The sequence below is a fragment of the Abramis brama genome, assembly GCF_963993115.1.
Source record: "Abramis brama genome assembly, chromosome: 5".
In the NCBI taxonomy this organism is placed as follows: domain Eukaryota; kingdom Metazoa; phylum Chordata; class Actinopteri; order Cypriniformes; family Leuciscidae; genus Abramis; species Abramis brama.
The window spans coordinates 39,810,822-39,837,566 of NC_139967.1; the positions used below are offsets into that span (position 1 = coordinate 39,810,822).

General features: G+C 37.4%; 2 protein-coding genes across 2 annotated transcripts in view; one reads left to right on the forward strand and one right to left on the reverse strand.

The window, feature by feature from the left end:
• Positions 1 to 7,314, forward strand: part of tmem232 (transmembrane protein 232) — a gene marked incomplete at its 5' end in the record, with an annotated part of 34,668 nt that extends 27,354 nt beyond the window's left edge. The window contains 3 exons of the mRNA XM_084113312.1: positions 4,520 to 4,797; positions 5,655 to 5,733; positions 5,883 to 7,314. Of these exons, the coding sequence (XP_083969438.1) occupies positions 4,520 to 4,797; positions 5,655 to 5,733; positions 5,883 to 6,032 (507 nt within the window). The 3' untranslated portion in view covers positions 6,033 to 7,314. The remainder of the gene's footprint in view (positions 1 to 4,519; positions 4,798 to 5,654; positions 5,734 to 5,882) is intronic.
• Positions 6,094 to 26,745, reverse strand: part of man2a1 (mannosidase, alpha, class 2A, member 1) — a 60,728-nt gene continuing 40,076 nt past the window's right edge. The window contains exons 17-22 of the mRNA XM_084113311.1: positions 22,905 to 23,038; positions 19,580 to 19,721; positions 17,234 to 17,367; positions 15,279 to 15,476; positions 10,194 to 10,307; positions 6,094 to 8,232 (exon numbers count right to left, since the gene is read on the reverse strand). Of these exons, the coding sequence (XP_083969437.1) occupies positions 8,080 to 8,232; positions 10,194 to 10,307; positions 15,279 to 15,476; positions 17,234 to 17,367; positions 19,580 to 19,721; positions 22,905 to 23,038 (875 nt within the window). The 3' untranslated portion in view covers positions 6,094 to 8,079. The remainder of the gene's footprint in view (positions 8,233 to 10,193; positions 10,308 to 15,278; positions 15,477 to 17,233; positions 17,368 to 19,579; positions 19,722 to 22,904; positions 23,039 to 26,745) is intronic.

Sequence of the window (26,745 nt, forward strand, 5' to 3'; positions counted from 1 at the left end):
TGTTTTCTGGTTTATTTAATATTTATTCTATGCAGTAGCACTAAAAAGAAGCCCTTTAATGTGATTTATTTTAAACAAAACCTCATTCAGAGATTTTTTTGACAAAATAGTCTTATTGATTTGTACTAATTATATTACAACAACAGTAGCTAGTTTAAATATTTTTAAATGTTACATTTATTTATTTATTTTCTCTTGATACAACCGAGCGTGTTTACATTAATGACCCGCCAATACACACCAGGCTGTGCATTAGCACAATGGACGACATCTTGTGGGGGGCATAAGTACTGAATGTTTTTTGTTTGGAATTAAAGTCACCATGAAATCAAAATGGACAATTTTTATTCTTTAAGGGATATTGCAAGGTTAATTATAAATGATTTATCCATGCACATTATTATTATTTTTTTAAATCACGTGTCAAACTTTAATCAAAATAACTTCCCCTCCCTCTTGCAGCGACATATCTTACTGGTATGAGGTAATAAAGCTCTGTCTGACCCGTTTAAGCTCTGCTGCTTTTAATTGTTTTTCTATGTAAGTATGGGCTAGACAGACGTCTGAACATTGTGCCACGTCTTGTGCTCGAGACCCTTCTTGTCCATTCTCCAGCTTCACGGATCTGCAGTTACTATTGCGTAATCTACTATAGTAACTGCAGTACTGTAGTAACTATTATGTGTCTCAGGTTTTTAAGAGCAAAAACATGTTCTCTGTGATCATCCCTTTTTGCTTGTCACTCAAAAGTAAAAAATTTACAATTTTACATTTTTTGCCAATTTTACAGTAATTTACCGAATTGTCAAAACATTGTACTGTTTTATGGTCTTTTCGTTTTTTTCACCTTGTTTCCCCATTTCCTTTATTCCCCATGTTCCCATTTTATGGTCTTTTAGTTTGTTTCACCTTGTTTTCCCATTTCCATTTCATGTCCCCACTCTTCATTTGTTTCCAGCTCCATCGCTAGCTCCATCGCTTGGACTGTGTATTTAAACCCTCATTTCAGTTCAGTTCTTTGTCTGGTGTTTTCAATGTAAAGGTAGGTTTGTGTTAGTCCTGTGTAGTGTTTCTGTTCCCTCTTATGCTAGAGTGTTTTGTTTAGCTTATTTAGTTTAATAAAGACTGCTGCAAAAGGATCTTCTATTCGCTCCATTGTGGAACCAACCCGTGACAGAACACCAGACCTTAATAATATGAATCTCACAGCAGCCCACATTTGCCCTGAGTACTAACTACTAAACCTCTGCCAGAATGGTTACCCCCTGGAGAGGTGCATGGAGGATTTTTTTGGATTTATACTATCGAATCCCCTTGAGCAGACACATGCTAAAAGCATGTTTTCGGGAGGTGCTGGATGACTATTTGTATGTCTTCCTCTTGCCAGGAAGGGACAGCACGATGTTAGCTCAGTACATCAGCTATGTTTTCTGGCTGGATGGTTCTGATTTTATTGTGGAGAAGCTGTATGAGGACCACGCCAGAGATGTTCCAGTCCTCCCCAGGCCAGCGCCCAGAGCCAATTCAACCACTTGCCATGCCCGCATTGGGCCAGAGCAACTGCCAGGGGCCAATTTCGTCCTGGCGCCTGACCAGGTGGGTGAGCTGGCACCAATGTCTGTCACTGAGGCATATTAGTAGAGTTCAAGGATATGGATTGGAGCCCCGTCTACTCTCCTGTTGCTGAGGCACGTTCACTAAGCTCAGTCCCCAATGTATAAGTAATTGGTGTTCTTGATTATGTCATGTTTCAAGGTCTCCAGTCTCAGCTGGTCCCGTCCTGTCTTTCTCCTTCATCGCCAGCTCCAAAGTCTCCTTCACCGCAGATGGTCCCGTCCAGCTTTCCTCTCACTTCTCCTCTGCCAAAGCCATGCAGTTCCTCGGCCCTGCCTCCACTGGCTCCCTTCAGCCCCTTGGCTGGAACTGCTGCTGACAGACGGTTTATTATCATGGAGCATGTAGATGGTACAGGATGGATTAAAGAGAGAATACAGCAATGAGAAATGTTTTCTCTGTGATTTTATCACCTCTCCTCAACGTGCTCAAAGCAGTCTCAACAAACATTACAATGATAATAACATGTCAAAAATACAATGGATGAAAACATGTCGCAAACATTAAGTGCAAAATGAACTGTCACAACAATTTATCTAAGCATACAATATAATCTCTTATAGCTACTTTTAAATCAATAATGAATTAGAAAAGAAACAAATGGATACAAAATGAATACATTGGAAAAATTAACAAATATAAACCATACCTGGAAGAATTAAAGAGAGAATACAGCAATAAGAAATGTTTTCTCTGTGATTTTATCACCTGCACAGATTAAAGGCAAGTTAATTAATCAGTTCAAATCACCACATTCTGTTGACGCACACACATATACTCAAACTGCTGTACCCCGTAAAATAAAACTATCAAATCCTATCCATCAATTCATAAAACACTTCCTAGGACATTTATTACAATAATAATAATAATATTACTGCATATTATGTACTTAATCAAACTTCTGAGAACTTTTATAGGCTTATAATTGAAAGAGCACCTCTAACTGCTTACCTCTCCTCAACGTGTTCAAAGCATAGACGGTAAAAGAAATGGACACAGCGACCCCATTGGATTCAACGGAGAAAAGTGAAGTCAATTAGAAGCACTCACTCCCTGATGGCTGAGCGTACTGCGCAGACTCAAACTGAGCTTGACGACGTAGATGTGACGTGAGCAGCCTGTCTGTCTTCTAGTAGCTGTGCCAAGAGAAATCTGAATCATTCCCTTCCGAAACTTGCAGAGACGGAGAGTGTGAGTAGGAGCTGTCCATGAGCTAGGAGCAGGAGAAACTTTTGCTAAGTATTCTGATTAATTATTTTGTCATTTTGCCTCCACGTCCCCCCGATTGCCAGCGAGCTTCTCCTCCTGTCCATACGGTAATTTCTCTACTCTGCGACAGAGAGTCGCGTGGTTATGACGCAATCGTTAGCCTATTTTTATAAAAACTGCTTCTACGGGGCCGTAACGTAAGATACAAGGTAATGGAGCCTTTTATACATTTTTGTGTTTCTTTAGAAATAAATAATGGACGAATGGAGTCTTCAAACGCCTCAGATGTAAAGTTATTCGCTGTCAAAGTGACGCCAAAATGAATGGGAGTCAATGGAATGCTAACAGCAGGTGACGGTCTGCTAATCAATGGCGGCGCCCGGGGAAGCTTCAGTGTTTTCTGAAACATTGGCCCCCTGGTTCAAAGCAGTCTGAGGACGCAGCGTGAGCTGGACGGTAATGACGTCACAACGTCAGTACAAATACATCATAAAACTCCTTTTCCAAATTGACACTAATGATGTTTAAAACAAAATTATAGCGTCTTTTCTTAGACAAATTAGTATAAAGTAAATAAATAAAAATCGACAGGAAGGATCATTAGTGAAATACATTCATTCACATTGTAAATATGAATATTAACATCTGTCACACGGGCTGCCTTGTCCCTCTGGCTCCACCTTGGTCAATCTTTGCTCTGGCTCCGCTTCTGGGACCCCAGCTTCGCCTTGACCCTCCACCCCTCTGGCTCTGCTGGGCTCCTTCCCTCTGTTCCGCCTTCCGTAGGGGAATTTACTGTCATGGTCATGCTCTGTTTTATGGACGTCTAGTTTGTCCTATTTCCTTTGTTCCCGCTCTTTATTTGTTTTCATAGCAACCCATTGTGTTCATCTGCGTCTAGTTTAGTGTCATTGTTTGGTCTGTGTATTTAAACCCTCTATTCAGTTCAGTTCTTTGTCTGGTGTCTTCAAGGTTACGGTTGGTTTTCGTTACTCGTGTGTAGTTCTTCCATGCCTTCTTATGCCAGAATGTTTTGTTGATTTAGTTTAATAAAAACTGCTGCAAAAGGATCCTCTATTCACCTCAATGTGGAACCAACTTGTAACACTATTGTCTTTATAATTTTTGTTTTGATCAATTTAATGCATCCTTGCTGAATTAAAGTATTAATCCCCACCCCCCACCCCCACAGTAGTGCATACTATATACACTGTAACAATTTTAAAAGTAGTATGTTATCTTGGCGTAAACTAAAAGCAAGATTTATTTTATTTTTTTGTCACACTCCAACTTTGTTTCAGTAGGAAATGCATCAGTGCGTTTGTCAGACCATTTCCTGAGGTCTTTACAGTGCTATCTCCAAACAGACGAAATAAAGCAGTTGTGTTTTGTGTTAAATTTCACTCCAATCCAGCTGAATAATGCATAAAGCTTTTGTACATTCAGTACACATTTTAAAGTTATATTGTGCCAACACTGAGATGACATTATAATACAGAGTTCATGAGGCTAAGTAAATCTGAATATAAACATAATGCTAAAGCACATTGTTGGCTTTAAACATGCATCTGGTGCGATACTGCATTAAACTCTGACTCAATGAAATCAGATGAGTCAAGAAGAGAATCTTAATTCAAGCCTCTACATGATCAATAGACCCTGCAGTTTCTCCCTGTTATTACCTCCTTTCCAGGGTGATAAAAGGCTCCTGGAGAACCACAGAGAGAGGATGAGAAGTTCACACATAGTTTATGTGTGTGTATGTGCACAGAGCGAGTGGATCACTAGGCGGCTGGCACACACTCTTTCCAAGATCTGGCCTCCAGTTAAGCTCACTACTCATTCTGCAAACCACCGACACAGAATACAAACCACCAAACCCAGGAAAGAGGCAGTTTCCACCGCCAGGACTGGAGAAGGATGCCCTGAACCACCTCAGACTATTACTAAAGGCGCTCACAAGACACCAAGGTTATTGGCCTCTCTTCTGAAAATTGCAGCTGGTACACTTAACATTAAAGTACTGTATTTATTTATTTTGACATGGTACCAAGGTAATACCATGTTTTTGGACACATACCATGGGTTATCAGTTTTTTTGGGGACAATTTAACTGTAATTATTGTGGTTAGACAATATATTGACAGATTTATTCATTTGTAAAATATTTCTAAAAATATATACATTACCGTTCAAAGTTTCGGATCAGAAAGATTTTAGTTGTTGTAAAACAATACTTTTATTCAGTGACAGTAAAGGCAATCTTACAAAAGTTCTTTTGAACTTTTTATTCATCAAAAAATCCTGAAAAAATAGATGTTTTAAACATTAATAATGATAAGAAATGTTTCTTGAGAAGCAAATCATTCATATTAGAATGATTTCTGAAGGATCATGTGACACTGAAGGCCTTGGGTAATGATGCTGAAAATTCAGACTTGCCATCACAGGGGAAAAAAAGTCATTTTAAAATAGAAAACATTTTAAATTGTAATGATATTTCATAATATTACTGTTTTTACTGTATTTTTGATCAAATAAATTCACCCTTGGTGAGCATAAGAGACTTCATAAAAATCTTGCAGATCCCAAAATTTGCTTTCGTTAAATTGCATTATGTATCATTATACCAGCCATTGGCCACTCCGCTCTCAATACCGTGTATTATTTTTACATTGGCCATTGAAAAACTTGCATGACCATGTTTCAGTTCCATGGTATATATCAAAATACCACAATATTACCATATAATACCATCACTGTGCCATGGTACCATACAATACTTAATTTCATCTCTTTCATTTCAAATATGTGCCAAATTTGATCAGACAGGGCAGACATGGACCTTCCCATCTGGACCTGAGAACCAGGACTGATATTGATCTGATGAAAGTTGTGGAAGATCAAGTGAGTATTGCATTCCCTTTGATTCAGTCAGAACGCTAGGCTTTCCTAACCAAGTTTAGATTAGTATTTAGATAACAAGAGGTACAGTAGTTGTTTGTTAATGGGACCCAATGAGAATAATCTATTCTAACACTTTCCAAAACTTTCAGTGGCAAAAGGAATTGAAAATAGTGATGGAAAGAGAGGAAGAAATTGAAAAGACAGTGCTGGAAAAAAGAAAGCAAGAGGACGAGGAGACGATCATGAAGAAACGCATGGAAAAGGTCAAAAAGAACACAAAACCTTACGAGTTACCATGAACCAATATATGATTTTACCTTCAAGTCTATAAATCACTGAGAAATAGTGACAAACACATCCTTAAAATTCAAACAAATAAAAGATTGAACAATTTTTATTTTTCTGTAACATTCCTTTCAAATGACAGACGGACAGATATTCGTTGCCTAAAATTGTAATTGGCAACGCTGGTAAAAAGACATTCTCTACAGATAGTCACCACACTTTTCGAGATAAAAAAATTGAGGAATATTCTCACAGGGTCAGAAAGCATTTGGCCTGCTTTCATTATCCTGATTCACTAGTCACAGACCAATTTGGTCATAAAGGTGTGAATTAAGCAGCTAGTTGGAATACAGTGATCACAGCACTTCTGACTGACCAGTCGAAATTTTCATAAAAGGAAATAGAAAAAACATGCTGAATCAACTCTAACATTTGAAAAAAGAAAAAGAAAAAAAAATCACAGTAGCAAGTCAACAAATGATCATCGTTCACACTCAAGACAAGCAGCCTAAAAAAAAAGACACCCAGAGTATAAGACAGATAATGGACTCCCTTCCAGAATAAACGTCACAGAATGAAGGCCAATTCATTTGAGAAAAACATTCATGGATATCGTAATGTAATCAGAAATAATTTTGCCAGGTAAAATTGGGATCTCTTGGAGAATTACTGCCAGGCAATGTCTGACTAGAGGAAGTCTGTGATTTAAGGTCTAAAAAAATAGATCGTTGCATAAGACAAAAATGTACATTTGCATAGTTTGATTGTATAATAAATCTAGCTTTTTTTCCATTCATAAACTTCAGCACAATCACGTTTATAATCTATAATAACCATGACACCATTTCATGATCAAGCACTCCTTCCAACTCAACCATTGTGAGAATTTATATTTCTATTGATATAAATCTATGCATGTTTATAATCATATACACTGTAAATTGCTGCCTTAAATTTTTTAAGTATAATCAACTTGGATGTTTCAGTCATTTCAACTTAAATTACATTAAAATGAGTTGAATCTTGTCTAACTTATTTTGATGAGTTAAAGCAGTGTAAAAACATACGGTGTCGTAATTTATTGATCATATGTTTTACAGTGTAGCCTAATATATTAAATAAAACATTTCATTTCTTCTTTGATAATTATCATCTCTGGGAACAATGGAATTAAATCTTCAATACACATTCTTTAGTTCAAGACACCCACCAACCTTTGGTCAATTTATGTTGCTACTGAACCTATTTACAATCCTTCAGACTGAATAAAATAGACAAAAGTGAAAGAAAAAAAAAGCGACCAATATATACTATCTATATATTTTGAAAAAACAGATAATGACAAAAATCACTTAAGAAAGATAGAAACAAAATCTGAGGCTTCATCATCTAAATTTCAAGTCACGTTAAATGGTCCATTTCAATGAATGTGATAAACACACATAACTTGCAGTCATTTGCATTGTTAGAAACGATCAAGGGACATTTAAAGAAATAAAGATAGCAAAATTAAAAACGTCTGTTGTTAGTGTTTTCTATGTTGTAATTAACAGTGAATGATAAAAATGATGTGTTCAATTTTAAAATTGCTTATTTTATCACATCCATTAAGAAAGACACCACCATGTGAGACTAAGGCACAATTCAGATAAAACATGTTTGGGATGAAAATCAAATAATAAAACAAAAGTTTCAAATAAAAATAAAATAAAAAATCAAATTCAGGTAAATCCAATCAATTTTCCAATCCATATATTAACTTTAATCTGGGAATTGAGGATAAATAAAAGCGTTTCTTGCACCGTTCCCACTGCATCAACACTTTAAAACCGTACAACAACTTGTACGATCCCAGCTAAGAAAAACGTCAACTCTCAGCACAGTGAATCACACATAAGAAGCTTCACGTTATGTTAAAATAACCTGAGAGAGCTGGTTGGGAATTCTTGTAGATTTCATATTGCACTTTGCAGTGAAGCATAAGGTTTATATTGACGTTCATTGAAGGAGTCCTCGGCTGAAGGCTCTCGAGTGCGTGAGCCGGTGTGACTGCGGCTCAGCTCAGCCCAGCTGCAGGCGGTAAGTCCTGATCTCCATGGGTTTAAGGCTGATCTCCTGCGGGTCGGCTTCACTGTTGTATGTGTGCATCAGAGACAGCGAAACAGGAGTGATGCTTTTCACCTTCAGATCTGTCAGGAGCTTCTCTAAATTAATCTACACACACAGCAAACAGTATGTTGATTAGAGCATTTCCAACACAACAAGTTCAAGCAAGCATGCATTGAGTCACGGCCTTAGACTTTGATTTTTCACTTGTAAAACATAAGATGGTTAGCGTATCTGACAGTTCACAGGCTTAGCTTGTAAACCTTTCAGACTAAGTGTTTACTATTTACTTATTTAAAAAGTTTTGATTTTAAAGGTCCTGTATTATGCCCCTTTACACAAGATGTAAAATAAGTCTCTGATGTCCCCAGAGTGTGTATGTGAAGTTTCAGCTCAAAATACCCAACAGATCATTTTTTACAGCATGTTTAAATTGTCATTTTTGGGGGCTCAGAAAAACGCGCTGTTTTAGTGTGTGCCCTTTAAATGCAAATAAGCTGCTGCTGCACGGCACAGGGGGCGGAGCTTCTTGAGCTCGCGCTCAGTCTGTCAGGACAATTTCATCTCACGGAATGATGATAATATCAGAAACTCTCAGTAACGGTGTTCATTTCGAGTCGGACAATAATGCCTACAGAGTCAGAGTGCTGTATAGAGATGAAACAGGTATAGTTTAGTAGTTTAATTACGGTTATAACGTATTTGTCATCTGCTTGTATGTATCCATTATTAATAGCCTACAAGTCTGCTGTTTCGGACCAGGTCCGAATGATGATCAAACATATACTGATGAGTTTAATAAAGTTTATTGTACATCACACAAAAGATGAAGCGTCAGTTTTACTTCAGAAAATCACCGTAAGAGCTGAGTAAACACAGTAAGTTATAAGAAGTGCACAAGTACATAAACGAATTTCAGTAGAGTTGAGGGAGCATTCCTGTGGGCGGAGGTTAGCCAAAAAACGGTTCTAGTGACGTCATTAAAGAAGGAAGTAGAGGGATGTAGTCCAGACGGGCCGTTCGATGTAGGCGACTTCTGTTAAATAAAATATCTCGCTTGGCATTGAACTTTGAGCTTTATAATTTTACAGATATTATTTATACTCTAACAACAACATTACATACTAACTAAAGTTTGAAACATGGGATCACGAAGAACGGGACCTTTAAAACACTTTCTCCTTTCCTATCTTAATATGTTTCTACGTAAGCCTATGTTGATTTCCATGTAGAGTGTAAAGGCCAATTCACACCAAGGACAATAACTAAAAAGATAAAGATTATAGTTCTAAAAATCATTCTAAATATATATATATATATATATATATATAAAAAGAGTCCACACCACAACTATAACAACAATGGCACAGAGAAATGACATCAATGATATCATATATCACTCTCGGAACAATTTTTCCAGCTGATGAACAATATAAACACTGACAGCTAATCAGAATCAATCCTGCTTTAAAGACCTCGAGCATTTAAAGCGACAGGCGACATAACTGGAGTGCGTCTGCTGGTGTGGACGTTAATATAGTTATCGTTCTTGGTGTTAACAGGCCTTAACTGTGACTCTATGGCCCTATCAAAACATTGCTCTGTTTATTTGAGCATCTGAGCATCATATATCTGCTTTGGCGATATATCAGTAGATCACTAATTTCAATAGCAGCAGTTCTCAGGTTAAAACTCACTGAAGGTGAAGATTTTCAATAACTTTGAAGTAGGTTTGTTTCTCCATAAATTACTGCATGACTTCAAAAAACTTCAAAAGACTATCACCTTTATGGTGATTTTTTGTGCCCTTATTGAAATTTGAATGCTCTAATAACATTTCATAATTGGATGGTAAAAAATGACCACTAAAGTTCTCCCTTTTGTGTTCTATGGAATATGTGTTTTATGTTTAAAACTGATTTTCATTTTTGAAGTAACTATCCCTTTGGGAACAAATAGAATTCTCAAGTTCTTTCAAAAGTCAGGCCAAAATTAAGTAGCAGTGATGAGACTCTCTTTGAATTTGTGATGTGTCTGTGTGTGGGAAGCCGCGTGATCTGCTGCTTTACCTTGCCACGTGTGGTGTCACACAGTAGGCCAGTGTTCCGATTGGAGAAGCCACAGTCAAAGCCTTTTCTGTGCAGTATCAAAGCAGCTTGCTCGGATGGACCTCCCCCTTCCTCCTGCGAGAGAAACGAGATGGAGCCTCAGGCCGCATAAACACAACACTGTTTCTTCTGACTGAGCCAATAATGGAGCAGTGCTTTGCGCTCATCAGCTGCAGCTCAGCACCACAGCATCACAACTCGATGGAAAGAGCCTCTCCTTGAGACAGCGGAAAGCAAAGGAACTTGAAGCAATCGTCCTGGTTAAAAATAACTTTGGCTTGTAAACGAATCAAAGATTGCATTTACAGTAATGCACTTACAATGGATTTATGGGGCAAGGCATTGTGGGGGTTCAAAAGCAGAAATTAATTTTCACGTATTCTTTATGAAGCACACATATTTGATCTGAAATTTGTATTATTTGAGCTGTACAAAGCTGGATTTCCATAAAGCTGTTTAAAAAAATGATGCGTTACTGATGGTAACCTTTTATTTTTTTAAAGGGGTCATGATATGAGAAATCAAATTTGCCTTGATCTTTTGACATATAAGGGTACGTTTACACGACAACGTTATGCTTAAAACGGAGAAGTTTTTCCTTTGAGTCTTCCTCGTATAGACGACACCATTGTTAAAACGAAACACCATAGACTGAACACGTGTGCATGACGTTATTGTCTTCAGAGATTCACGTTTTTGTTGTTTACACGGAGACCGTTTTCAAAAGCTTCCACTTTGAAACCCGTTTTCAAAAGTTTGCGTTTTCAGGCACCCAAAACGCTGTCGTCGTGTAAACGAACGGCCAAAACGCATAATTTTTTTTACGTTTTTAGTTGAAAACGGTGTTGTGTAAACAGCCCCTTCAAGGTCTTTGTACCATTAAAACACCCCTAACCCAAGTTTCATAGCTTACAATATCCTCCTCATTATAAACAAAGCATTTATTTAATTAAGCTCGTTTTGATATCGAGTGACATGTAGTCACGCTTTGAGTTTGTTTTTTCTCTGTTTTTCCTGTTCTGTTCATGTCTTTGTCTAGGTCAGCTTTCTAGTAATTGGTTCAGTTCTTCTCCATTCCCTGCCTGATTGTTTCTATGGTTACAGATTGATTTGAGTCCTCAGTTCAGGTGTTTCATTAATTATCTCATTAGCTCCATTGTTTGCCCTTCAACTTAAGCCCTCACTTTCTGTTAGTTCCTTGTATTGCAATGTTTGATGTCAGTGTGTTCGTGGTTGTGTTTCAGTTATTCTTTTGTTTATCGTTTTGATTCTAGGATTAAAGATTTATTTTGAGCATCTCCTTCATCGTGCACTTCATTACAGCCACCGACTGTGACACCTGTGACGTCACATGGGCAAATTAATTTGCATATAACTGCGTCCAGAGCAAGACATCGACGAATAGTTATACATCATCGCACAATAGGCCCCAATTAAATAAATAAAAAACTAAAATAATTACTTTATTCAACAATTTCTTCGCTTCCATGTCAGTCTTTTGACACTGCTCACGTTGTAAACACTGCAGCGCTTTGTTCTACGTCAGAACGCCGGCTCATTATTGGCCCGCACAGTGATTGGCTGGCTCTTGCTTCAACATCACACACATGAAAAATATCTTAATTTGTGTTCCGAAGATGAAAGAAGAAGGTCTTAAGGGTTTGGAATGATGTGAGGGTGAGTAAATAATGACAGAATTTTAATTTTTTGGAGAACTTACTCTTTAAATGATAGTATTATTACTGCTGTTGTTATTATTAGTAGTAATTCAGGCAATTTCATGACACAACTGATCATGTGAGGTCAAAACTGCAGCTCCCATAAAGGGGCAAACCACTTCATGTAGAATAAAACAGTTTTTTTCTAGAAGACTGACATATCACATGTGTGTTAGAGCTGCACAATATATTGTTTTAGCATCGATATCGCAATGTGCGCATCCGCGATAGTCACATCACAGGATGTGCAATGTGAAGTATAGGGATTGTAGTTTATCCGTACAGACCAGACACCAGAAATTGTTTTCATATCGCACTATACAGTATATCGCAGAAAAACTAAATATCACAGTGCCAGTTTTTTCCAATATTGTGCAGGCCTAATGTGTGTGCATCATTTTATTAATATTTCTAAAAAATCACTATTAATCTCATGAAAAAAAAGAAAAGAAAAAAAAACAACATTTTAATTAGCAAGAAATTATGCACTTTTGGATCTTGTGGCTATACTTTCAAAACCATGTGTTTTAATATTTTCCCCATTACAGAGTCTTTCCCCATAAATGTCCATTGCAGGTGCATTTTTCTTTTTCAAACTGAAATGAGTGGACATTCTTTTCTATGGTAGCACTTGTATTGAACCCGGAACATTCCATTAACTTTTTCTGCCGTTATCCACAATAAAATTTGCACTCGAATCTGTACTTGCCCCTTCATGACATAATGAAAACATTTATACAGACATCTCTGCCCAGCAGAATCTCTCATCACTGTAAACCTGGAGCACTAGATTAACAACAGACACAGTAAATCACTCTGCACAGTCGATAAAGCTCTCACAACTGAGATGAATTTTTTGTTGTGCAAAAATAAATAAATAATGAAATGTAATCAATGTCTTCCATGCTTGAAAAACACTTTTCTTTTCCATTTGCATAGAGGGTGTCCTTGAGTGGATATTGCCATGACACATAACAAAGGAACTTTTCAAGCATTATTTAGCATAGACTTTTAGACTTTTAGACACCAAAAGCTTGTGCAGCCAACTGTCCTATTAATAATTTTAATTAATATTTACATACTGAGAGTGAATTCAGCCTCTCAAATCAGCAGTTAAGGCTTTCTGATGATCTGTCAATCATAATTCAAGCAAGAGACTCTAACTTTGATGATGTCATTGATCAGTCAAACAAAAGGATAGAGGTCAGATACCTGTGACTTAGCGGCTGTTTACACGACACCGTTTTCAACTAAAAACGTTTTATGCGTTTTGGCCGTTCGTTTACACGAAAACGGCGTTTTGGGTGCCTGAAAATGCAAACTTTTGAAAACAAGTATCAAAGTGCAAGTTTTTGAAAACGGTCTCCGTGTAAACAACAAAAACGCGAATCTCTGAAGACGATGACGTCATGCACATGCGTATTACGTGTTCAGCCTATAGTGTTTCATCGCCATCTAATGGCCTGGCAGAAGAATACTGCGTTTTTAGTCGTTTTCGAGGATCCGTGTCAATGGGGATCGTTTTGACAATGTACACAAAAAATTTAAAGGAAAAACTTCTCCATTTTAAGCATATCTTTGTCGTGTAGATGAATGAATTCTGTCACGCTCTAATGGTGACACCCAAATGAAAAATGGCCATGAATGCAGTCAATAAGTATGGTAGAAACAAAGGCCCAAGGTTTAACGGCTCCGTTCCAAACCTTTGAGAGCTGCCTACCTAGGCAGCATTTTTAGACTTCAGATCTTCTATAAGGCAAGGCAGCAATATAATTGTCACGTGTATGTTCTGTTTTTGATTCAGTTTTCATTGTGTTATGTTTCATTTTGCTAATTAGTTTTGTCATCCTAGTCCCCAGCCAGTTTGTTTCTATGGTTACACATTGATTTGAGTATTCTGTCCAGGTGTGCCCTCACTTGCATTGATGTTGTTAGTTTATATGTCAGGTTGTATGTTGTTGTTACTTTCTCCTGTATATTGCTGTGAGTTTCTGATTAAATACTGTTCCGAGGATTCCTTGTCTTCGTGAGCTATCTACAACAGCAACCCATGACAATAATGCTGTTGTATAATATTATTTTGGCCCAGTTCTAAAGCAGCAAAGGATTTACACTTTAGCATACTTTTAAAGAGTAGTTATAACAGAAATTATACCGTATATGTCAGTGATTCAGTATATTTCAGTGAATATACTTCAGTGCAAACTAAATGTAATGTTCTCGGACACTTAACGGCTTGTTAATTGCAATTAAATAAAAATGTATTATAAAAATAATTTAAATTAATATTAAATGCAATTAGCGTTTTGACCCACTGAAGTAGAACTTAAGTACATCTTTATATGTAATTTCATAATTACTTCTTTTGACTTTGAAATATGGTTAAAGTGCGCAGATGAATTTCCTGATATAAATTTGAAAATACTTTTATTTGAAGTACACTACAGGTGCACTTCTCAGTTAATATGCTACCTTAAAATGTAGCTGCCTATGTAGACAGAGAGGCAGCTTACTAGAGTCTGGAGAATCCCTGTTATAGAGCAATGCTGTTTGTGAAATATCCATTAATAGGTAATATCATTTCCTTTTATTATACATTTTTCCTGTGGGTCTCAATTTAGTCACAATTTGTTTTTTGCAGCTGTGCCTTTAAGACTCTGCTCTTTGCTCTGCAACCCTTCAATAGCATCCATGCTAAGCCTATAATATATGATAGATTCATCAGACAATCCAAGCTGAAATGTGCCACATAAACTGTTAATCAAGGATATTGTTCAAAATAAATGTCAGTCTTTCTAACATTGGGATTCTTCAGAAGAGTACTGTAGGGTGACAGTATTTCTTCTGGAGTTAATAACTATCCATATCCATTTATGACTGCTAAATAAGCATTTGACATGTTAATGTTGGCAGTCATATGCTTATATGTAATTTAAATAAACAGTCTCTTTGAAGGAAGTACTGAGTTCTTAAAATTACAGTATGTTTTGACAGTACAATGAAATCTTTTATCTCAAAAGACCAAGCAAAATGGGATTTTTCATGATAAGGCCCCTTTAAGCTTTTAAGCCAGCATGAATCACATCCTCTATTAAATCTTTCCCATGAGCCCCCTTCTGAGAATTTCTACCTTTATCCTGTCATGTTTTAAAATATTATCATTCAGCCCTGAGAAATGGGACTATGATATATCAATTTGAAGGTCAATACACTTTATGGCCCTCTTAGGAGCTGAGTCAGCAGTCCTATACTCCCCAATTACAACCAAAACAGCTTTCAGCTTCCTCTTTCAAATCCTCTAGAAGATACAAACACATTTGAGCCATACCTTAGACTGGATAGCGCGCAGGTTGACCAGATGCACGTCGCAGGGGAAGGAGGCGCTCAGAGGGCTGTAGGGAATCAAGGATGAAGCGTCTGAGTTCTGACTAACTGGCATTGAGATGAGGGGATGGTTGAGGTACATGTACGACATGTGACTCAGTATAGATGGATAACTATCCGGTGCGGTCTCCTCATTCTGGCCCTAAGAAAGAAAAGTGGTGTATTAGAGAACATTAAAGACTCGAAAGGACCTATTATGCTTTTTTACATTTTTAGTGTGTAATGTTGCAGTTTTGCAATGTTAAAGTTTCTTTCCGGGAACGTACGCGTCACAATATTTCCTCATTTTAAAAATTCCCGCCAAAGGCATACACAAAAAATGGGCGAAGCCTGGTTGAGTTGCGTTGGTAGTGTTGAAACTCGTGATAACGGTAAGGGGCGTAACATTTCCGAAACTCGCTCAAAGTGGAACTCGCTCAAACACAACACAATGGTCCAGCCGACCAATCAGAGCACATTGTGCTTTTTAGAAGGAGGGGCTTGATAGAGACAAGAACTAAACAGAGAGTTACTGACAGACTGGGAAGAGAGGTGCTGCAACAATGTCAAATATGTGAAAAATATGTTTTTTGAACTTTCAAGCATGAAAACCTTTTTGTAAAAGGGCACAATATGGCCTCTTTAATTCATTTGTTTATGTTCGAACAATGCAAGTCCATGTATGCAAACACTTCTGCATTAGAGCAAAATTGTCTTTTCTATTACTGTCATGGTGTAGCAGCATTTCAAAGAAAATTTAGCCAAGCAAATTAAAGGGCCCTTTTTTAACGATCTAAGCGCATGGCTTGCGCACGGCGCAAGCACACTTAGGGCGTGTCCGAATCCACTTTTGCTAGTTTAACGACGGGAAAAATGGTCGGCGCGCCCAGCGCATGGTTTAAAAGGGTTGTCTCTATTCTCTTAACGAGTAATGGGTGTGTTTTGGGCGTAACGTGCAATAAACCAATCAGAGTCTCATTTCCTATTCCCTTTAAAAGCCATTTGCGGTCGCGCCACGGCGGATTCACTATTTACATGGTGCAAGCGGAAAAACTGAACGCATGTCTCCAGAGAGGAAACGGATCTGCTCGTGCATGAGGTTAAAGCATGTGAGCAGACCATCTATGGGACAAAGTGTACAACAGTTGTGGACCCGCTTATAGACGCACATTACTAACTCGCTCTTTAAATAACAAAAAAAAAAATTGCCCCATTGACTTTAGACCAGGTTTCAGTTGGTCAATGGCGCAGTCTATTTCAGTTATCTCAAAATAGCAACGCTGTATATATAGCTCAAAATAGCAACGCAATGTGCCCGAACACACCTCGTTTTCAGACTAGCACGCCCATGGGCGCACAAATGGGTGCAAATGCATTTGCTATTTAAACAACGTTGGTGCAGGACATGAAAAATGATAACTGCGTCGGGCGGAAACTAAAAAAAAACACTCGGGTCACGCCTGGCGCTGCATTGCACCTGGTGTATGATAGGGCCTAAAGTTATTTAAACTGCCAACATGTTTACAGCTTAGTTAGATTATAACAATTACAAAACTACTGTGGTATTTTACAGTCACAATAATGCAAGAAAGCACAGTAAGCACAAGTTACTGTCTACTGCTCTAAGTACAATAAATAAATAAATAAAATAATAAAGGTAGACATTTACATTTAAGCATTAGGCATTACAGCATTATGATATGAAAAATGGTTATACATTTTTTTTAGATTGTTATTAAATTATTAGTGATTTTAAAGGTTATCTTTAAATGAGTGTTAGATGACGGCAAAGGAAAACAACATTTTTAAATAGGGGATATGAGCATGTGCAATTAAATATCCAATATCAACAGATGCTGAGAGTAAATGGTCAGACTGTTGTCATTAATAGATGCATGTTTTTCTTCTTTAGCTCATTACCTCCTCCGCAGAGCTCCTCTTCTCCAGCAGTAGGCGGAAGGAGTTGGCAGTGATCTTATTGTCCAGAACTCCCTGACCCAAACCTCGATTATCATCCTGATTGAGCCTGCGGTCCATTATCACCTCCAGCTGACCTGTGGAATCCACACCAATGAGCTTCATTAGTATGTCACACATACTTCACCAGAACATTCACTGATGCCTTCAATGGACATGCATAAATCATGTGTGCCAAAGTCAATGAGACCATTGAGCCGTGTTTGAGCACCAAACAAATAAATCTATTTTTATAAAACAACCTGACAAAACCACACTTGACAGATTGAATTATGGACAAAAGCACTTTACGTTCAATTGTGGAGTGTTTTCACCACCAATACACCTACGCTTGTACACCTGCCAGTGTTTTATTTATTTAATAGGTCAATAGGTTTAATAGATCTATTCAAGCAAAGATCCAAGGATGACGGTCCTGATGTTCATGATGTGTCTGAATGGTAGGCTGTCAAATCATTTGCTTATGGTTTTGTAATTGTTGCAGCATTATGTTGCCATTTATAATAAACTGAGAAAGACAGTCTCATTGTAAAGATCATTTCATTGAATAAAATATTATATGTCCTTGACCAGATGATGTCAGCCCATTTTCCACAAGAGAAAGACTGTATATTTTAAGTGTATCTGCTAACTTTGTGTTATGACTACAATCGCATACAAAGCAAGGTCAAAATGTCTAAACCACTCCACAGAAAAAGCTTCTATTTTATATGATCAGCATAACAACTTGAGTGAAACTTAAAATAATTTTTTCAGAATGTCAAGCCCTGAAACGCAACTTAAAAAAAGTCGTAGCATTTCGAGATTATAGTCGAAACATTACGAGAATAAAGTCATAATATTTTGAGAATAAAGTCAAAATCACAAGAATACCGTAGAAGTATTCCGTAGAATACCATCTTCCGTAGAAGTTCTTTTTATTCAAGTTTTTTTAGTAAAGAAATGCGTTTGTGAAGTCGAACTGCCTCGGACATGGATCTAAACATAACAGTAGCTTTTTACTTTTATCTGGGCTTTCAGCAAAAGGAAATTCTACAGGTGCAGAAAGGATTTACGGTGAAGAAGGAGACAGTACGGTTACTGTTAAGTGTTCTCGACCCAGATTGCGTGCCTATAGATGAGCACCACAATCCTGGTCCAAACTTTATGTAGTACGTTGACTCGTAGCCTAGGCAACGCCATCTGGGTCGAGAACACTTAACAGTAACGGTACTGTCTCCCTCTTTACCGTAAATCCTTTCTGGATACATTTTAAGTGCATCATTCTGTCTCCAATCATTTAACCGGATCCCGTGATTTTCTCAGATATAAAGCTGGCTACCTCCATCCAGTCTGAAAAGCGTTTTCCCCTGTAAAGTCTATTCCGGCGCAGTATATTTCGTAACGTCCTAAGACGTAGAAATTTTTTTTCGATGAAATTGTGTCGATTTTTAATATACAAAATAAAAGGGCGACTACGGATGCCCTGAACCGCAACTTTATTCATGACTAGAATAAAGTCAAAATATTTTAAGATTGAAGTTCTCGTAAAGTTACGTATTTATTTTTTACGTTGTGGTTCAGGGGCTTCCGTAGTCGCTCTTTCATTTTATATAGGGCGGCAGTGGCTCAGTGGTTTATGTAGGTTGTCTACAAACTGAAAGGTTGGTGGTTCAATCCCCGGTTTCACTTGACCAAGTGTCTAGGTGTCCATGAGCAAGACACCTAACCACAGCTGCTCCCGACGAGCTGGATGGCGCCTTGCATGGCTGACACCGCCGTCGGTGTATGAATGAGTGAGTGAATGGGTGAATGTGAGGCAATGTAAAGCGCTTTGGTGGCCATAGGTCTGTGAAAGCGCTATATAAATGCAGTCCATTTACCATTTATATATTAAATATCTATTCAATTTCATCTCAAATAAAAAAAAAATAAAGCACACTAAACACTAAAATCAATAGTTTTGTCAATGTCAAATCAATGTTGTGATGTTTAAGTGAATTTAGGCATGACATCATTATAATATACACTACGGCTCAAAAGTCTGGGGACTTTTAGCTTTTTTGGAGTCTGGAATTTTTAATTCTTTTTTGAAATAAGTCTCTTATGCTTTAATATTTTGAAATATTATTAAAATTCGAAATAACAGTTTTCTATTTGAATATATTTTAAAATGTAATTTGAACCCCAGTGTAAATAGCATCTAACAGACATGGGGTAAAGCCAAAAAGCTTCAATAGTGATTTTATGAGGCTTTAAGAAGAAAAGAAAATGCAAAGCACTCGGAAGGAAGCGAGTTAAAACTCTGACCGCTCTTGAGGCTGGCCGCTCCGAGTGACTGTGCCGTGAGTAGAGAGAGTCTGGCGCTGGAGTCCTGCAGATAGACCATGCTGGTCATGGGGTAGAAGTTTGCCTGCAGGGGGAGCTTAGCCATGGCTTTCCTCGGCTGCACCTGTAAAAACAGCCCAAGGCATTTTTAGCAATGCAGAGAGAAAAAACTCCAGATTCCCCCTGTTTAGAGACCTGAAAACAATGAGCTCAGGCATGTGGAGACACTTACTGAAGGAAAAACACTGTCAATTGGTGAGCTTCGATATGTGTTAATGTGACTTGGAGGAAAAATTGATTGGATATTCCACTGTTTTTATTCATGAGCCGTTTTTTTATGAAGTCAGTTAATTAATTTGGACCGAACAGAAGCCCTTAATCCCGGCCAATGCCAGAGAGACATCATCAGCTAATTAAATGCCACGCTAATACTCCAACATGTCAAGACAACTTGACAGAGTGATTTAAATTGACACTTGTTTGTTTTGGTCAGCCATACAGCACACTCTAATCTGTTTTGATTAATTATTTGTCAGGAGAAATGAAAAATAAACTGACATTTTCATTATGCCTTCCAAAAACAACAATATTGCATTTTGACACTATCAACCAAAATCAAACAAGACTGTCAAAACAACCACTTCATGCAAATTAACTAACTTCTAATGACTTTTGTTGATTAGTTTTACTTGTCAGTAAACAGAATTAGGCGAGCTTGCTGTCTGTATCCACACATTCAGATCATGTATTTAAATTGAACTTGTGTTACTTTCAGCAGTGTAATCTTTATTCAGAGACTAATGAAAAGTTGGCTCCATCAAATGACCAGGCCATAAGAGAAGCTTCTGTTGATATTAATGTGGTTTTGGGGATAACATTTTATAATTATTTTAAGATATCTGTTAACTGTAACCTTTTTTGTTTAGTCTTATATCTATATATATGAGCATACAATACCTAAAAGTTTGAGGTCGGTCATTATTTTAAATATCCGTAAGTCTTCTTCTTTGCTCTTGAGACTATGGCAGCTCATAGAATCATATGGTAAAAAATTGTGAAATTTGGCACACAGATAGAAGACAGTCTGAACATTAACCACAGCCATTTTGGAGCCTCTAACTCAATCCCTCTAGCGCCACCAACTGTCCAAAGTTGCACTCACACTTATGCTAATAACTTTACCCGTAAGGGCTAGAAACAAAATAATTTTTTCCTACTGATTCCTTGGCACAAGACGATTGCATTCTATGACATAATTTTCCGTCATCAAAATGTTTCCGCCATTTTGAATTTTCAGAAGAAAAAAAAACTTTTTCTAGACCACTCATCCGATGTTTACGATAAATGTCTTTACTCATCTTCAGACCACGCCGACAAAAAACCATGGAGCTCAAGTTGATTCGTCAAACCGCCAAACTAATTTGACGTAGACTACACCAAAATGGATGTAAGGTTGTATCTCTGCATCACTTTAGCATATTCAGAACAAACTTGATACGTGTAATCACAAGCATGATTTGAAGGTACATGCAATGTTTCGCCACTGTGCCACCTAGTGGTCAGAAAAATTTAAAATTAATAATTTTGCCTATAACTGATCAGTTTGACCAAAAATCCTGAGACTTGTCTCTTCAGATTAGGGGAGGCATGCCAAGTCGAATGATATACAATTTTCCCATGTTGGCCATTTTGGGCATCGTCCATTTAGAATTTTGTTGTAAAATGCTGTATTTGCTATTAACTTCTGAACCGTTAGACCGAAAATCACAAGACTGGTCTCTTTAGATTCGGTGCAGCACTGCAGCATACCTATTACAATGAAATTGTCTTAATAGATTCCTTGGGTCATGCCGAGAACATAAATACCAATTTTGCCATAGTCACTCCTCTTTTTTTCCAACTTTCCTCCCACACAGTAGCACTATTTCATTCTGATAAATGCGCATTCTTTTGCAGTGCATAAACAAAATTTTGTTCCAGTTTAATTCAAGCACTTTCAAAGACCTATGTTTGTTTTCACAGACTTTCCAGGCCTTGAATTCATGTGTCTGAAATCCAAGTATTTTCAAGAAGCGTGGGAACCATTTCACTTTATATTTATATATATTACTTTGTATTTATATGGGCTTTCAACGATTTTGCTTAAAATCGTCACTTAATGGCTGCTTGCAGCTATATTTTTTATGTATTTGATCAAAAACACAGAAAAAGTAATAATATTGTGTCTTCAGTGTCACATGGTCGTTTAGAAATTATTCAAATATGCTGATTTGGAGCTCAAATAACATTTCTTATTATTGTCGATGTTGAAAACAGTTGTGCTGCTTAATATTTTTGTGGGAACCATGGTACATTTTGAATAGAAAATGCTTTTGTAATATTAAGTGTCTTTATTGTCACTTTATCACTGTCATTTTTGATCTATTTATGAAATCTATTTATAATTTAATGCATCCTTGATTAAAAAAAGTATCAATGTCTTTTTTTAATAATGGAACTGAAGGTGTTAACTACATTTTTTTATACTGAAATTAAATATTTAAATAAATATTAATTATGAAATTAAATGATTAAATATTTAAACTATTAATTATTAATACTTTATTAGACTGACTGCTCTATTTTTAATAACTTCTGACAATAACATCAAAACATGAATTTAGTAACAGTAATATGGAGTTACCAATTACAAAAGATTGCACATTAAAAAAATTGCAAAAATTAAAATAAAAAAAAAACTGATAACAAAACACTTTATAGTGCAAGTAAATCGTTTTCTTTGTGCAGTTTTCATCACGCACGCACAAATTTGCTCCCTGTTCTGCTGTCATTGTTTGCAAGTCAAAATTGTTTGCTTGCGATTAAAAAAGTTTTGAATTCAAGTGAAGCTGCATTTCAGTGGGCACCATAATGTAAGACCTGTTTCAATTGGTCACTCTCGTTCGGCACAATAATTCGGCCGCGCCCACTACCCGGTCCCAGTCTGACTCTGACATCTAGCATTGCAGTGTGCGTTAGATATATTTGCAATCTTTTATTTTGTAATTACAATTTAGATATTATTACTCTCAAAACCTGTTTTTTTTTTTTTTTTTTTATTGCATAAAAAAGACATAAAGGTAATTCCATATAGTTACACTGTTGTTCGGCTCAGTATAAAGTCAGTGGAAATATGGGCTGGTTCAGAGAGATATCCGCAGATCGCCCACCAAGCCCCGGCCCACCACACTTACATATAAACTGTGTGAACTTTAATGTGTATGTGGGTGTCAGGAAAGAGAATATAAATAATGTACTGTTGTCCTACCTGGTAGCCATTGAGGTCAGTAAAGAATCGATCCTTGCTGTTCAGATCCGAGGTTATCCTCATTGCAATTTCACGGTTGATTTCGCCTCTTATATCTACAGTGTTACAGATCTCAACAGACTGACCCTCTACACCTATGAGAAAGAGAAAGAGAGGGGGGGTCAAAATGACTGACAGAGCACAGGCAATAGTAAAGGGATTGGACATCTGTTTCCTCCACTTCCAAATGACAGTTTCTCATTATTAAAGGAACAGTTCACCCAAAGTATCATTCTCATGTTGTTTCAAGCCCACATACTGTTATTGTATCTGTGGAACACAGATTGTTTTAGGAAATTTGTATTGTATACTGAAGACCACTTCCTTACAGACCAAGAAGTATCATTAGGTTAACAATGGACAAAACAACTGCTCATTTACTGTTTTGCATTAAACGTGCGTAATCACATTCAAACTATCAAAATACTACAAATCGTACATTTTCCAGAGGCAAATGACTGCTTTCCCTTTTTTAACTTTAATAACTTGGTGGTCTCTACGGTGTTCCTGGCTTAAGCCGGATGACAATATGAGCAATTAGATTTACCAAGTACAATGAAAATAAGTGAACACTCCTAAAAGTACATTTTGAATTAGACTAATTAAGCCTTTGGGAATAAAACAGTGCAAGAAACAAATATGTTAATTTTCCTTTAATTAAAATAAGGTACCCTTAAAGGTAGAAGAACATGCTTTATATAGCAGCACAACCACGAAAACAAGGTTGTTTGTTAGGTTATGGCGTACGATAGCTCAGAATATCTTCAACATGAGTGTGTCCTCATTAGCATATTGGGAGATGGTAACACAACACTTTTAGTGAGCAGCCCTCACTGGGCAATATTGCTTATATTGAGAGATACTGATTGGAATGCATATGTAGTAAATGTATCTTAAACAGTGTGGCTTGCTGAGGAGGTGTGTGCTATTGATTTTCTGATTTAGGATGTTCAGCTGGTGGAAAAATCCTAGAAGGGATCCAAACTATCTCTAGAGATTAGAGTATCATAGAGACCAGGACAACACAGCGAGAATAAAGCCTTGTTCAGATTGTCATTCCAAATCCGGTTTTGTGCATATCCGATTGAAATCCGAACAGATTTAGAAAGGGTAAACAGCAACAACAACAAAAAATCGGTTTTGAGCCACGTGTGTGGTTTGAAATCCCATTCATTTCTGGAAATCCGTTTCAGTCTGATCACTCCGATTGGTTTTCGCGTGGTTTATGTGACTTTCTCACGTCAAGGAAAATGTAAACGTCAGACGTTGTTATAGGATACATGCTGAAAGTCTCTGCAGAAACAAGGTTGTGTTTGGACGAGCAGAAGACAGTGTAACTGACATGTTTTGAAACCGGCGGAGACGACAGCACGATATAAAGCCGGCCTCCTATGGTTCTGCCGCTGCCTCATAAGACGCAGTGGACCAGTGTGGTGGCTACGTATTGTCATGCTGTAAATAAGACAAAATGGGTATTGGGTATTGCAAACCCCTGTTTTTTTATCCGTATATCTACCAATGCAACATCTTTGCCATAGAAACCAATTCAGATATTACAGAAAACGAAAGAGCGGCATGGGACAAACAAATCGGATCTGAACAGCTGCGATACACTAAAGCAGGGGTCGGCAAGTAACTTTGGCCGCGGGCCAATATTTTTTTTAGCCAGTAGATGGCGGGCCAGCTACACAGAGTAGGCCTATGGATACAAATTAAATACTCTTATATAGGCCTATAATCGTGGAATATGATGGGTCCGTCACCGTCCGTGGATCATTCGTTCAATCGTTTTTTCAAATTAAAACCAAAAATAAAAATATGAAAAACGACTTGTTTTTCCATTATTTATTTCCTGAACTAAAATGAAAAAACGAATAACGATGGGTTTTCTGATTTTCTGATTGTGCTCAGATCAAAAATAGAAAAAAATAATTACTGGATTAGACTAATTTTAATTTTGGTTTTTTAATTTAACACCTTAGGCATATATCAAGGAAATCATTTTAAACAGATCAAGTACTATTGTGGTAACAGATTACAGCCATTTTAATAAAGGTGTGAATAGCAATCATACCTCAGTCGCTTACAGTCCGACTTTTGAACTTTATTCCTTTTTTTTTAATTATTATTTATTCGGGACACACACATACACACCTAAGGTTTAAGGAGGTCTGTGCGGGACTGTTTTTTTTCCGTCCCGCTCCCACAAGGTTCTATTCAGCAACCGCTTAAAATACACTCGGTGTTCACCCGCTTTATTTCCCGACCTGACGGGTCCGCAAAATTTAGATCTCGTTTCCATAATCTCACATTCAAATGTCTCTAACGGAAAGAATGAGATTAAGTAGCCTATAATAAATGCTATACAAAAATTGTGTTCGTGTCAATATAAATATTAGGCTATTTTAACATTGTACTGTCAGCAGAGAAAAAAAATAAAATTCAAATTATGAAATATAAATAGCCTAACATAAATTAAATAGGACAAAGCCTATCACTCAAATTTCTAAGCAACATAAATGAAAATCATATTGGCCTACTGACAAATGAAGTAGGCTATTTTCTGCCGAACTATTTCAAACATCCTTGCAAAAAAAGAATGTTGTTGACTGACAATGGTTTCAGTAACAAACAGCTCCTCAGAGGTGTACAGGTGGTCAGAATTAAGTGCGGATACGCTGTCAAAAGATGTCGGGAGTGGGCTATTGTCAGTCAGACCGCCCGCTACCGTCTTTTGACGCGCGAATGGACACAAAGTGGTCAAGCGTATAACTAGACGCGGCAGGCGCGAATTTGACGCGCTATTCGCGTCCGGTGTGAACGCACAGTTATACTTTAAAATGTAATCCCGAGAGCATGATTCCCTATGTGCGTTTCACACAGTATGCGGCGGTGAAATCGCCGCACGACTACGGCTTTTCTCAAGTAGTGGAAGAGTTTTGTGCAGGATTTAGGACTTCCAAAATAATCCGGCGGACCAGAAAATATTGCTGGCGGGCCAGTTTTGGCCCGCGGGCCGCCAGTCGTCGTTCCCTGCACTAAAGCCTCGTTCAGACTGTCAGTCCAAATCTGATTTCTGTGCATATCCGATTGGAATCCGGTCATATTCAGCAAGTGTGAAGGCACAAAAAAAAAAAAAAAAAAAGATGAAAATGAAATGCGATTTTTACAAATCTACTTTGAACTAACTACATTCATATGTGGTTTAAAATCTGATTCAATTCCATTTCTGGAAATCGGTTTCATTCTGCTTTGATGGGATTAAAACGTAAACATGTCAGATGTTGATATAGGAAGCATGCTGAAAGTCGCTGAAGAAACAAGGTTGTGTTGCTGCAAATTGCCGGTCGAGCAGAAAATGACATGTTGAATTTTAAGACCGGTGGAGACGACAGCAACAGAATAAGCCACGCATACCAGCCTCCTACATTTCTGTCGCTGCCTCATAAGATACAGTAGACCAGCACGGTGGCTACACATGTTGTAAATAAGACAACATCTGTATTGTAAACTCCTCCATGTTGTTGTTTTTGCCTACCAAAGCAATGTCATTGCCCTAGAGACCAATGCAGATATCCAGGAAAACGAAAGAGCGCCATGAGACACACAAATCTGATCAGAACAGATGCAATACACAGCGTGGACAGTCAATAACTTTGGTCAGATTCCAATCAGACACACAAATAATCGGATTTGGACTGACAGTGTGAACGTAGCCTAAATAGGAGAGGAAATGATGAGGTTAATTAGGGACAGAAGGTGGGACAAATATACCAATAATAAGGTAACAAGAAGAATGGTG